This window comes from Coturnix japonica, chromosome 13 (genome assembly GCF_054131305.1).
Source record: "Coturnix japonica strain WE chromosome 13, WE-NBRP24, whole genome shotgun sequence".
In the NCBI taxonomy this organism is placed as follows: Eukaryota; Metazoa; Chordata; class Aves; order Galliformes; family Phasianidae; genus Coturnix; species Coturnix japonica.
This window is the reverse complement of record NC_140675.1, coordinates 18,717,058-18,730,674: the sequence shown is the minus strand read 5'-3', so window position 1 is coordinate 18,730,674 and position 13,617 is coordinate 18,717,058. Positions and strand designations below refer to the sequence as shown.

The 13,617-nt window shown below is 51.2% G+C and overlaps 3 protein-coding genes across 3 annotated transcripts; all 3 read right to left on the bottom strand.

Moving 5' to 3' along the window:
- Positions 1–3,821: 3,821 nt before the first annotated feature.
- Positions 3,822–4,630, bottom strand: LOC107320982 (hemoglobin subunit alpha-A). The gene is made up of 3 exons (XM_015877433.2): positions 4,496–4,630; positions 4,151–4,355; positions 3,822–4,049 (listed from the first exon to the last, which is right to left on the bottom strand). Exons 1-3 carry the CDS (start codon positions 4,588–4,590, stop codon positions 3,921–3,923), a joined length of 429 nt encoding a protein of 142 aa, XP_015732919.2. The 5' UTR covers positions 4,591–4,630; the 3' UTR covers positions 3,822–3,920.
- Positions 4,631–6,538: 1,908 nt separating this feature from the next.
- Positions 6,539–7,489, bottom strand: LOC107320986 (hemoglobin subunit alpha-D). Its single transcript, XM_015877437.2, has 3 exons — positions 7,352–7,489; positions 6,999–7,203; positions 6,539–6,714 (listed from the first exon to the last, which is right to left on the bottom strand). The coding sequence occupies exons 1-3, from the start codon at positions 7,441–7,443 to the stop codon at positions 6,586–6,588; spliced, it is 426 nt and encodes a 141-aa protein (XP_015732923.1). The 5' UTR covers positions 7,444–7,489; the 3' UTR covers positions 6,539–6,585.
- A 1,854-nt stretch (positions 7,490–9,343) lies between these two features.
- LOC107320994 (hemoglobin subunit pi) lies at positions 9,344–10,723 on the bottom strand. The gene is made up of 3 exons (XM_015877449.3): positions 10,574–10,723; positions 9,912–10,116; positions 9,344–9,616 (listed from the first exon to the last, which is right to left on the bottom strand). The coding sequence occupies exons 1-3, from the start codon at positions 10,666–10,668 to the stop codon at positions 9,488–9,490; spliced, it is 429 nt and encodes a 142-aa protein (XP_015732935.1). The 5' UTR covers positions 10,669–10,723; the 3' UTR covers positions 9,344–9,487.
- Positions 10,724–13,617: the final 2,894 nt, after the last annotated feature.

The following is a 13,617-nucleotide window of genomic DNA, read 5'->3' as shown; positions in this document are numbered from 1 at the left end:
TGATGCTCACTGGATTCTGCAGTACTGGAATTAGAGGCCATCAATGAGTCCCAATAGATTGGTCTGAAATGGATAAAAGGGACTTCATGTGAGGCAGGGAGGGAGAATGAACTTCTGGAACCTGCTGCCATGGGAGGCTGTAGAAACAAATGGGGTCAGCAGGTTTATAAACGGGTGAGTAAATTCATGAACAACAGGTCAATAAAGAGATGCTGAAGGCAACATGCAGGAACTTACTGTATGAAATCATCAACTGCTGATGCAGGTGTTGGAGGAGCACAAGCTAAAATGGCGAGGCTTGTGTGCTCCCCAGTGCCATCTCCTATTGCTGAACACAGCGCTGGGTGAGATGAACCAACCATCAGGTCCAGCAGGGGCATTTCTTATGTTCTCTGTGTCCCTAAGCACATTCAGATCATCTCAGGTGGCTGCTGTGTGGTAGGAAGACGTGTCTGCATGTCTACTCTGTACTGAGAATCAGATCAATCCTTAGTGGACAACATCCAGCAGGAATGACAGAAAAGTGCTGTTTCTTCACTGAAAAGGGTAGCTAGTGGCAAAGCCACAGTGGAAACCTGGCTGGATCTGATGACCAGAAGGAGCTGAGCAGAAAGTTTTTCTAAGATATTGTCTGTGGCATTAAACTTTTTGTGATGGCAGCGAAACACAGACAATGTTTTAAGTTCTGGTAATGCTTGTTTTTATCAGCCCTGTTCTCTCTAGGGACCCGTGCAGCTGCTGCTTGATGTAGCTGCTCCACTGGGAGCAGTCTCTGTTTTCATGAAAGGAAGGAGAGAAAATACTTTAAGTCCTCCATCAAAATTGACATTATGGTGAAGGAATACTGAGCACACAGGGACATGATCAAAAGACCAAGACAAAAAGTCACAAGGGTCTTAAAGCCTAAATAGAAAACATCCCCTGGGGAAGGTGTTGACGCAGCAGAGACAGGAAAAGTACTCACAGAAGAGAGAAAATAGAGTCAGCCTTCACTAAAATGTCATTTTTGATAAAGGACTTAAGGTAGATGGATCCTGAAAAGAGTGGATTAAAGTATAGTTCAATCACTTTGGTGTTTCCAGACTGCCTGAAAAAATTCCCCTTTACCTCAGCAACTGATTGAAGCCATTTCACTCCATCTGAATCTTTGAGAAATGGCAGAGGGTGATGGGGTTGCAGAATAAAAAAGGGTAAAAAGTGGAAACCAGGGAACTATAAGGCAGTCAACTTAAACTCACAACTAACAGTGGGACTTTTAATTGAAGTAAGAGATGAGTAATAAGCATTGCTATTGCCAAGAATGAATCATTTCAGATGAGTCTGTTTTCCTTCTGTGACAGATTCCAGTTCTTGGTTCAACATCATTATTCACTGTTCCTTCATCAATAACTTATGTGTTGTAATAGAGAATACACTTATTAAAACCTCAGATGGGTTTGAGCTGGAAGAGCTGTGAGCAACCCCAAGCATTGGGTTAAAAATGGTTTGGATATATCAGGGAGCATTTCAGTATGGAAAGGCTGACATTTAGGAAAGAAAAACTAGCCAAACCTGAGGCAAACAAGCTGCTTTGACAGGATGTTTTCAGCAAAAGACCTATAGGTTGCACCCCTAATGGGTTTTGCTATTGGCCTGCTGAATGCCCATGTCAGATGCAAACACAGAAGAACCTTTTGTAAACAGGTGATATTCTCCCTCATCTCTCTAGCAAAAGGATCTCACATCAGGGCTGGATCTGGGGGCTCTAAGGTCCCTTCCAACCCGACCATGCTGTGATTCTGTAATTCTGTGACTGTAGGAAGAGGGTGAGGGGCCTGGGCAGGGTTCCTGTTCCCACACCGTATCCAGCCCTGCCTAGCTGGTGGTGCAGACCCTCCTGGCAGTGGATCTGGCCCCTTAAACAGCATGGGGTTCCATGCACCCTTCAAGCCTGCGCCAGCACCCCAAGGTGTTCAGGAGCTCATCCTGGCCAATGCTGGAGGCTCTGACTCAAAGCTGAGCTGGCTGGCTCTGATAAAGGCACCACGGCTTGAGGCCTCCATCTTGTGGCAGCAGGGACAAGTAGCTGGGACAAAACACTCAGCTGTTTGCAGCATGGCATTCTTTAGCCAGACAGAGCCAGACACTGTCTCCTCTAAAACACTGGCCCTGCTGAGTCCTACCTGAGGTCATAGCAAGGTGTGAGAGCAACTGGAGGCAGAGGTCTGGCAGAGGCAGCAGGGACAGCAGCAAAACGTGGCACACATCATCCCCCTGCATTGCTCCTGACACTTTTCATGCACACACACAGATATGCTGCATATACGCTGCCATTTCTTGCTTCAGCTCCAGGCTGGAGGACATGCATTCCTTTACATGCAGCTTCACCCCACTTGTACAAGCACTGCCTTTGCCAATCTCAGGACTGCAAGGATCTCCTGCAGCAGGGTTTGGAGCAGACCAGATCTATGCAGGATTTGACACTGGCTCTTACCAGTGCTTGGCACACCAGTTCCCAGTGCCATGCATGCCCTGCCTGCACCGTGCCCCTGCTCCCTGTGCTCCCCCGGAGCAGAGGCTCTCTGCTGTGGGAAGCAATGCCCATAGATGTGTCTGGATGGTGTGAGGTGGGAGACTGGAGCACGGCCTGGTGGATTTGTGGCACCTGAGGCTGGTGATTTATAGGAGGAACTTTTGAGGGCTGGAAGCTCTCTGGAGTCGCCTGTGAGCACTGGTCCCTGATGGTCACTGGAGACCATCCCTCCATCTGAACTCATTTATATGGTACATGTGGCAAGGAATGAGGGGACCTGTGGTAACCCCAGGTTGGATTCATGCTGGGTTTTTTTTCTGTGCTGGCCGGCCTGGGGCTTTCTCAAACCTCCATCTCTGCATTAAGATCCCTGGCAGGGACAGGCTGCAGTTACTCAGCACCTGGCAGGTTTTACCCCCCCAGGGCTATCTGCTGTCCACGTCCCTCACCACACCCGTGGGCTGGAGGAGAGCCCGTGCAGCTCTTTATCAGCTACCTGCAGCCCCCACTGGCTATGGCCATCCCCAGCCCTGCTGCTGGCTGTGATAAGAGCTGGGGGCCATACACAGCACCCAGCACCGCTTCACCACCCGTGCTCATCCCCCTGCCCTGATGAGGTTCACAGCCCAAAGAGCACGAACTGATCCCCAGGTGCTGGTGGTTCCTATTGGAGTGCTGTGGTCTTCCCCAACCCTTCTGCCTGCTTGGTGCACCCTGGGACCCCCATGGGTGGCACACAGCAAGGTGTCAGGAGATGGAAGCAGAGAAGTCCTATGAGGGCCACAGTCCGTAGACCTGCATAGAAAGCTGCCCCAGTGCAGAAGGTCCTCAGCTTGTCCTTGCTGTGTCACCACACAGATGGTGACAGATGCTGGGAACTGTTCCCCACCTCCTGCAAGCCCTTTCTGAATGAGATCTGTTTCCCTACAGTTTAGGCTTCATGGGGTAAGGAGTGCATGGGATCCCAACATGGGTATGTGGCTCTGCTGGGAAGCTCAGGATGGGTTGGAGCTGTTGGGAGCCCTCAAGAACCACTCTCCATAAAGCCTCCCTGTCCACCAGCACCTGTAAGAGCTCCATTCATGCCCACAGACAGCAGAAATGCATCTGTCTTCTGGGCACCACCACCCAAACACCACCCAAACATCATCCAAACATCATCTAAGCATCATCCAGACACCACCACTTGAGCTCATATCCTCCGCACACCCACCTGGCCCTGGGGCCCGCAGTTCAGCTGCATGGAGCCCCAGAGCAGATCCCTCCCACTCCCTCCCCACAGGCAGCAACCAGAGCAGGACACCAGAGCTGGAGCACAAATGCAACAGATTTTATTTCATCTCATTTGGCTGCTCTCTGTTGGAGGGTTGGTGGTGGGTTGCCCCCCAGCTCTACCCGCCGTGCCATCTTAACGGTACTTGGCGGTCAGCACGGTGCCCACAGCGCACAAGAACTTGTCCAGGGAAGCATGGACCTCCGGGGTCAGGGCAGCAGGGTGGTGGATGGCCACCACCACCAGGAAGCATTGGCCCAGGAGCTGCAAGGCAAAAGGAGAGGGTGAGGAGAGGGGTGGCCACATGGCCCAAGAAAGGGCTGCAGCAGGGGCAGGGTGGGTTGCCCCCCTTCCCAGACACTCACTTTGAAGTTGACAGGATCCACGCGGAGCTTCTGGGCATGGAGGTCGCTGAGCTTGGAGAGGGTGCCTGCGATGTCATCAATGTGGTTGGCAGCCTCGACCAAGGCAGCCGCTACCTTCTTGCCGTGCCCCTTGATCTGAGCGGAGCCGTGTGACACATCAAAGTGGGGGAAGTAGGTCTTGGTCTGGGGGTAGGTGGTGAACATCCTGTGGAGCACAGTGAGTCAGGGCCAGCAGGGCAGGAGGGGACGGGTAAGACAGGGAGGGATGGGACACGGACAGCTGAGGATGGGAAAAGGATCAGGGACAGACAGGAGAGAGGCAGATGGAGATGAGAGGACACCTACCTGTCCAGGGCCTCGGCTCCATACTCCTCAGCATGGCCGGCGATTTTGGCGAAGATGCCCTTGACGTTGGTCTTGTCAGCAGCGGACAGCACCATGGTTGCACCTCCGCGTTGGCAGCCCCCAGCACGGGTGCCCCTGCAGTCTGCTGTTGGCCTTATATACTGTGCTGGCCATAGCCCGCCCCCCCAGCCCGCCCCATAGATTCTGGACCCCATCCAGGCAGGGCTGCTGTCCTGCCCCACCCACGATACTGCACAGGCTGGGGGGGTTGGTCCCCAGCATGAGCTTGGGCTCGATGCTAGGGTTGGGGCAGTGTGATGATGGCATGTTAGGGTTAGGATTAGGGTTAGTGTCTGCACCAGCATGGGTTGAGGTTAGGGTCTGCGTGGGATTAGGGCTGAGGTGCCAACAAAGGGTCCCTCAGAAGGCCAGAAGGGATGTGTTCTGCCCAGGAGGAGCAGGCAGAGTAGAGGGGATAGCAATATGGAATCTGTAGGTTCAGGAGCACTTGCCCCTGACCTCTCCAGCACAGGCTATGAACACATGCAAACTGCCCCAGTACATGCACTGCCCCTACACACCACTTTGCAATGTAGCCCCTGCACACCACCACTCATTCTCACTTCACCCTTCTGCTCTCATTCCTTCTGCGCTCCTCACACCAGCGCACCCCAATGCATCTTCATGTCCTGCTCCCTCACCCACAGCTGCATCCCTTTGCAAACAGACCCCAGAGCTCCCTCTGTCCCAATCCTTGCTGCTGTGGGGGAATGGGGTGGCCCTGTGTGCTGGAAATGGGGCAAACAGCAGAGCCGTGGGGTCAATGCCAGATCCTGATGCAGGCACTGTCCTGCAGGAGCTCACAGCAGGGGAAGGGGGGAATGTATGGCCAGGGAGGCCCCCAGTGAGCTCTGCATGTCCTGAGTGGTGAAGGTGAGGAGGATGAGGTAGATAAGGAGGGCTGGAAAGGTGAAAAAGGTTGCAGTGGTTCCAGTAGGTTCGAGAGCTGGCGCGGGGGGGGGGGGACAGTTTACACCCGTGTTTCCTCCATTTCCAGCGGTTCTTATCATTTGTGTCTGGGGGAGATTAGCTTGACCTGGCACCATGTCAGAGCACGGGAGGAGGGGAAGAGTGGAGGAGGGGGGCTGCTCTTCTGGGAAGCAGATGCTGGGGAGGCTGTGTGTGTCTGCTGCCCATGCACACGTCAGTGGGGCAAACTGCAAAGGAAGGAGAGCTCCTCAAACTGAAGGCATGGGAATAACTGGGTGTAAATGAACACAGACATGCTGAAATGTAGACAGTGCTTTGGAGTATGGAGGAAAAGCACTGCATGTTTGGGAGTGTGCTCACAGGAGCAGGGCATAGCATGGGGACCCCCTGTCAAAGCACAGAGCAAACCCAGGGCTAGTTTACTATCTTATAACCCATGATCTCTCTCAGATCTAAAGCCAATGATGTAAAAGCAGCAGCCTTGTGTTGGACTACAGCTCTGCCTGTGACATTTCCACCCCCTCCAGATGGCATGGGAAAAGCAGGCACCCAGGGCAGGAGTGGAAGGGCCCTTCTCAGGCAGCTGCTAGAGAGCTGAGGCTCAGGGACTTCAGGCTATGAAAGGTGTTTGTACTTCGTGGTTTACAGTGGATTTTTTTCATTCTATGAACTTGTTTTGTTGCCTACAGAATCCATGCGGGCATTTAGCTCCCACAGCTTCCCAGTCAAGTCCTAAACAGCCATGCTGATATTGCCAGGAGATGTCAATCCTTTTCCCATGGAAAATCATTCAAGGGGTTCAAAGAAAACACATTTGGCTTCACCCACCCCAAGTAGGTTTGCAGGCATGGGAAGGTGCAGACTGAGCTATGTCCTCAGAGTCCTGCTACCAGCTTCAGTTTAACCATCCAGGCCCCATGCCAGACCTGCTGGCAGCTTCCTTCCTCCCTCCCTCCCAAGGGGTGCAGGGAACCATTGAGTTTGCCCCAGCCCACCCTGGACCCCTGTGCCCAGCCCACCCTGTCCCCAGACCCACACACATGGACACAGTGCTGCAGCAATGGTGTCTTTATTGAAGACTTGAAGTTGTAGATGTTGGCTCATCTGTACTTCTCAGCCAGCACAGCAGCCACGGCAGACAGGAACTTGTCGAAGGCAGCATGCACCTCAGGGCTGTAGTCTTTGCCCATGTGTGCAGCCAGCACCACCTGGATGCACTGCGACAACAACTGCAAGGCAAACAGAGGCTCAGTACCCTTGCTCTGGGTGGAGGGCTCTCAGCCCCAATCTGTCCCCCATCATGGCTCTGGTAGCACCCCTTGCCTCCAGCTCTTGGCCCCCAGGATCCCAGCTCCCAGGAACCCAGGGACCTCTAGAACCCAGGGCTCCAGAACCCCCCGACCCAAGACCTTTACTCTAGGAGACCCTGACCCCAAGACCTCCAGGACCCTGTAACCCCAGGACCCCCTGACCTGAGGACCCCCAGGACCCCCAGACCCAAGCATTTGCTTGCCTTGAAGTTGACAGGATCAACACGCAGGTTGTAGGCATGCAGGTTGCTGAGCTCAGACATGGCCTGGCTGAGGTTGTCAATGTTCTTCACGGCGTTGCCCAGGGCAGCCAACACCTTCTTGCCATGGCCACGGATCTGATCAGAGCCGGGTGAGAGATCGAAGTGTGGGAAGTACGTCTTGGTCTGTGGGTAGGCGGTGAACATCCTGCCGGAACGAGGCTGGTCAGCTCTGCTGCCCCACATTTCCCCCTATCCCAGCCCATACAACCCAGCACTCCAGGACCTGACCCGCACCCCTTGGCTCCCACTCCCCAATTCCCATCCCACCAGGTGTCCCTGGGCCTGGCTCGCACCTAAGCAGAGCCTCAGCTCCGAAGTCCTCCTGGTGGGAAGATGCCTTCTCCCAGGCCTGCTGGATGAGCTTCTTGTCCTCGGCAGTCAGCATGGTGGCAGCTGGTGGGGCGGGCTGGTGGCTGGTAGCAATGTGTGGTGGAGGAGCCTGTAGGGCCGACCTCTTATAGCTCCCTGTACACCCGCCCCGGCCTTATCTTATCCACATGGAGGGGCCGTGGCTGTGCAATGTGGGGAGCAGGGAGCGGCGGTGCCTTGGGGGGCCCTGACACCCACAGAGGGGGCCCTGAGGGGGCACTGCTGTCCTGCCTGCCCTGTCCTACCCTGCTCTGCCAACTGGGTCAGCCCTCTGCACTGCATGCAAAGGGGACCCCAGGCAGCCCCTCAATGGGCTGGGGGAAGGCATATATCAAGGCTGCACCCTGCAGTTGGCAGCCACTCTGCAAACAAAAAGCCCCTGGGTTTGCTCCCATCCTGTGCCTCCTTTGCTCTCTGTGTACTCCCATCATCTTTCTGCAGCAGCCCAGAGAAACCTGGGTGAGGAAGAACCTCCTTTTTTTGGTACCTGGTCTATCCAAAGTCCACACCTGCTTGCTCATGAGGCTTGGACTTGTTGCCTTTTTTCCATCCCAGTGTGTTCTCCTGCTGCTCTCCATAAGATAGGACATCCCATAGGGCATGCAATGGTTGGGATCTGTCATATCCCTCACTGAGCCTTTGCATGAAATCACTGATACAAATTTGAGCTTAGGAATGCCGACCTACATTGTAAATCATTGATTTAAGCATTCAGTTTACCCTGAGACCCACTAATATAGGATGCTTTAAAAACGTACTGCTCACAGAAGGTGCCCTGCTTAACATCAGCAGATTTAGATCAGGTCAGTGGTTTAAAACTTCCACATCTTATCAATCTTCCCCTTGCCCAAATACAGTGCTTACATTTTTTAAACAAGACGAGCACTGCAGCTTTATGTGCCAATTCATTCTTGTTTTCTTGAGGCTTTGCACACATCTTTTCATGTCAAAACCTGCATGTGCAGTGAGGGTAACTTGGTAAGGATCTCACTGGAAGAGCAGGGATATGGCTCAGTAAATTAAGCTGGAATTAAGGGCTCACTCTGCCCTTAGACACAGACACCTCCCAAGATGCACAGGATGATATCACAGTTATTGGCCTGCCCATAACACGTGGATCACTTAGGTAGAGAACACACCAACAAACAAAGGAGGAGCTTCTGAATCTCAAGCTGCTTTAACACTCCAGGTGTTTCGTGTGTGTGTGAACAGGTGATGTGTACCACTGTAAAGTCTTGGACATACTTTGGAAGGGGAAGCAAGGATGCAAACAAAGAAATTCACGTATTTTTTATCAGCTGGGATCTGGGGTATTGGCCAAGAGGCATGGAAGGTCTGTGCATTACCCTCAGGGGAATGTAAAATACCATTATTGATCTCCAGGGGCCATTAGACATCCCAAATTTCAAAAGCACACAAAGTTCCTGATATAAATATAGGAAATGTCAAGCTGAGGGGAGGGTCCCTTTACCAAACAAGTGGGACTAAGCAGGTGTGATAGCCTAAGGAGTTCACCTTGTCCAGACCCTTTGGAGAAGAGCACACACAGTCAATACACAGCATTGCTCCGTGCACATCACACCATTTGGCAATGCAGCTGTTGTTCAGAGCAGGCTGTGCTGGATTTTGGAGAGTCTAAATGAGAAGTCTGGGTCTGTTCATTATCCTAGCAGGGTAAAAGAACGTTTCCTGATCAGCTTTACATTTGGTTGATGTAGCTTCTGAACTGTGAGCAGTAATAGTCACAGGTTCTAACCTGTGCTGGGCTTCTGCTTAGCAGTATGTTATACTCATTGTGTATGTGAACTTACACAGCTTAGTATTTTCCCCTCTGTATTACTTAGTGGTTTCCAAACACACTGATGAACACTAAGGTGCAGGTGGAATACGAAAGATGAAAGCACAGAGACCATAGATCACAGTTGAATTATTTATTGCGGTCTGCAGATGGCCGAGCCTCTGCATAGGGGAATAGAGGGGACTGCATAGGAAGAATACCCCAGAACTTGGCAGCTGTTGCGTGCCGTGGGTGCAAGCCCCTAACACAGTGTGGAAGCCATTTATCTGTACTTCTCAGTCAGAACAGAGGAGATGCCGGCCAGAAACTTGTCCCATGCAGCATGAACTTCTGGGGTGAAATCATTGGGATAGCGGGCAGCCACGGAGCACAGGATACAGTGGGAAAGAAGCTGAAATGGAAAGAAAAAGAAGATGAAATCCATTGTAATCAGTAACAGATACCAATCTAAGAGTCTGCAACATGCTCCAGAGTGAAAAAAATCCATGTCCCAACCAGGTAACAGCTTAAACTGAACCAGATGGTTTGCTAGAAGGTCCAGTGTTAGGTTATAAATCAGCTGGGGAGCCAGCAGCAACGTGAGGCTGTACCACACAGTCAGGGATCAAGCTCCCATTAATCTAAATGACCTGTGGCCTCTAGTTCTGTGACTGGTAGTTTTCACCCATGAAAATGTGCCCACTCACCTTGAAGTTCACTGGGTCCACCCTAAGGATGTAAGCATGCAGCTCGCTGAGTTTGGCCAAAGCACCTCTAATATCATCGATGTTCTTCACGGCTTCCCCAATGGCATTCAGGACCTTGGAGCCGTGACCACGAAGCTGAACTGAGCCTTGGCTGAGATCAAAGTGAGGGAAGTAGGTTTTCGTCTGAGGGTAGCTGGCAAAAAGCCTGAAAGAGAATAAAACAACAAAGTTTAGCAGTGGAAAAGCTATAAGCTGAATGAACAAGGATTGGTATGAGTGGTACTTGGAGTCCCAGCTGTTTAAGTTCATTTGCTAGTAGTGATAACCCTATTTAAGGACACCGAGTCTGAACAACTTTGAATTTCTCTTTAGGGCTCCTAGCTTTGAATTCTTCTCAATTACTATAATGGGCAGATAACTAGAATTATAGACTAGAATGGTTAAAAAAACTTCTTTTGCTGTAAAATTTTGAAGCCATCTATCAGAACTTAGTAGAATTTAGGGGAAAAAAAAAACAACCTTCATGTTAAAATACACACAGCTCATCATGCAGTTCTCATCAATCCTAACACGACTGTACGAGCCTCACTCAAAAAACAAGATGCATCGTAACAACAAAGTCAGAGCAGGCACCCTCTGGGTGGGTGCTGTGGGTCACTTACCTCTCCAGTGATTCCACCCCAATGGCCTCAATCTGGGTAGCCACCTTTGCCCAGATGGTGGTCACGGCAGCCTTCTCAGCTTGGGTCAGTGTCATTGTGCAGGAGAGTGTTGGCTCAGGCTCCCTTCAGTGAACACCCAGAGCAGGTTGTGCTAAGTGCCCTCGCAGCCCTGGTTATAAAGAGGAAGAGTAGAGCGGGCCTTGGACGTCTGTCCACACTCATTGGTCACTCCAGGGGCCCACCCATGGAGGTGGGAGACCCTTATCTCCCTGTGAAACAAAGCCCATTTCGGTAAGGGTCAGTGCATTGGCCTCCTGGTTTGCTGGTGTTATCAGCTTCTTGTTTCTTAACACGGATTGGCCGCGTGGCCTGAAAAAATTGACCAGGCACATATGAACAGAGAGATAGTGCTGGAATATTCTAGTGATGGAGGATTAGGACGTGTCGTTAAGTGGATTTTGAGTAAACTAATAAACTTAGTCAAGAATTTGTATTTGTTATTTTGTTTCACAGATGCGCACACCAGACTGGGTCTTTCTGGGCCATATCATAATAACTCCAATACACATGGCCAATATATGGCCTAGTATTGCATATTCAGTACTTCCTAGGTAGTGTTAGGGACAGATGGGATATGTGCAGTACAGCTCAGGGTCGGGATGAGGGGGAGACCCTGATTCTGTGGAAAACAGTGGAGATTTTGGCACATGTTCCAGCACTGTCAGGCATTTACTGGCCTCTTGTAAAGAGTTAGGGACCTCTTTGTGCCTTCAGTGCATGGACACGTGATGGGTGAAGGGCTGAATGAGTAAAGGAAAGGCCAGCACAGGTCTGTAATCACAGCTAAGCGGGCAGAGTATCAAGGAAACACCCAGCTGGAGACGGTTGCTACCAATGCTTGGGGAATATTGTGCCAGCACATGAAGCAGAGGCGAGTCCCTCTGCCACCCCATTAAACCTCAGAAGCAGTGCACAGAAAGCTGATGGCACGGGCAGGTATCAGATCATGTTCTTCTCCCAGACAGCACTGCATGCTTGTGCTGAGCAGGTTGATACGTATAAGCCAGATTCCTTATCAAGATGTGTTTGTGTTTCACAGCACTACCAGCAGGCAATGTGCTCCAGATGTGGCTGCCCTGCTGACACAACAGGCACTAAACACTTTACACGGGAAAATGTTGTATTCAATTTACAGAGCTTAAATGGATGGAGGAACTGAGAGAAACTATCATCTCTCATTACCATGCATTTAAAAAACACGTGCAGTTTCCAATAGGAAAATACTTTGTCAATAATGCTGTTGTTGTCTCCTTCTGAAAGCACTGCCTCTTACATCGCCCACTGCGTGGCTGTGCTCCAAACCCTGCTGACAGTGCTTGAGGGAAGTCCTGGTGACTCAGATACAGCCAGGCAGATGCCAGCAATACTCCTTCCTATTTTGCTGCCAACTATTTAACCTGAAGAGCCATCCTCCACGACTGGAGGATTAAGGTCTCTATGTAGGCATGAAGATCAGGGTGATGCCTGCACTGGAGGCTTGTTGTTTTGTGTATGAACCTGAAATCTTTATTGAATTTGGATTCATTCTCCTAGAGCATGTGCTCCTTTGCTCTGTGCAGGAGTCCCCTCTCTCTCAGGGGACTCTCTGAAGAGTTTGGGTGCATTAAGGTTTGGAAAACTTAAAAGCAGAATCTATATCCTGGCTTTATTCCTTCATTTCCTACTAGCGCTCAAAGAGCTTTGCTTTAACTCATCTCCAAGAGCTGGAAATGACAAACATACCTGCCATTTTCTTATTGAAGGGCATGAAGTTCTGCTTGGAAGCAGACACACAGGGAGATTCTAGGCCATTTTCTTATTGAAGGGCATGAAGTTCTGCTTGGAAGCAGACACACTGGGGGGATTCTAGCGGAGCACTGGGGCACGATGAATGCTCTGCTGTGATAACGTGGCTGCTCTTTAATCACTCACCAACAACTCCCCCCCCCCCCCCCTCAATGACAGCTTCTCTTGCTCCAATTGTTATCACCTGCCTGGCAGAGAATGGCTGTGCAGATTAAGCCCTCACAGCGGGTGCTCATCTCCCTTCCAGTCCCCAACCACCCATCTCTGCTTGAAGTCCAAGGGAAGAATCTTGCAGAGAAAAATCCAGAGTGGGGATATCTCAGAGCATTCAAATATCTCAATATTGCTATCAAATACGTACAAATTTATGTGAAAAAAAACCCATGCCATCCTCTGACATAATTACTGACAGTTTTCTGATCTCAGCTGGACACACAATAAGATGAATGAGTCCTAAAGGGCTGCCAAGGGAACACAGCTTGTAAGTTCTGGAGTTGTATTCAATGAATGAATCCAAGTGACCAAAGGAGACTCCCCAGGAGGGGAGTAAACTCTTGGAAAGGGCTGACAATAGCAGGACACGAGGAAATGGTTTTAAGTTTAAAGAGGGAAGATTTAGGTTGGATGTTAGGGGGAAGTTCTTTACTAGGAGAGTGGTCAGGCCCTGGAACAGGCTGCGCAGGGAGGTTGTGGATGCCCCATCCTTGGAGGTGTTCAAGGCCAGGTTGGACGGGGCCATGGGCAACCTGATCTATGGGGTCTCTATGGGGATCGATGAGGTCTCTATGGGGATCTATGGGGTCTCTATGGGGATCTATGGGGTCTATGGTGTCTCTATGGAGATCTATGGTGTCTCTATGGAGATCTATGGGGTCTCTATGGGGATCTATGGGGTCTATGGGGTCTCTATGGGGATCTATGGGGTCTCCTGGGCAACCTGATCTAGTAAAGGTGTATGTTTGGTGGCCCTGCCAGGCAGGGGGGTTTGAACTACATGATCCTTGAGGTTCCTTCCAACCCGGGTCATTCTGTGATCTGTGAGACTGGGCTCAAAGTGACCAAAGGATACTGGGGGATGTGAAAGGTTGTAGGGCTGCACTGCAAGGTGCTGGGAGGCACGGAGGGCAGCGGGCTGTGCTGGGGCACGGCGCTGTACCGGGACACCGAGCCCTGAACACCGGCTGTCCCCCATCGCCGTG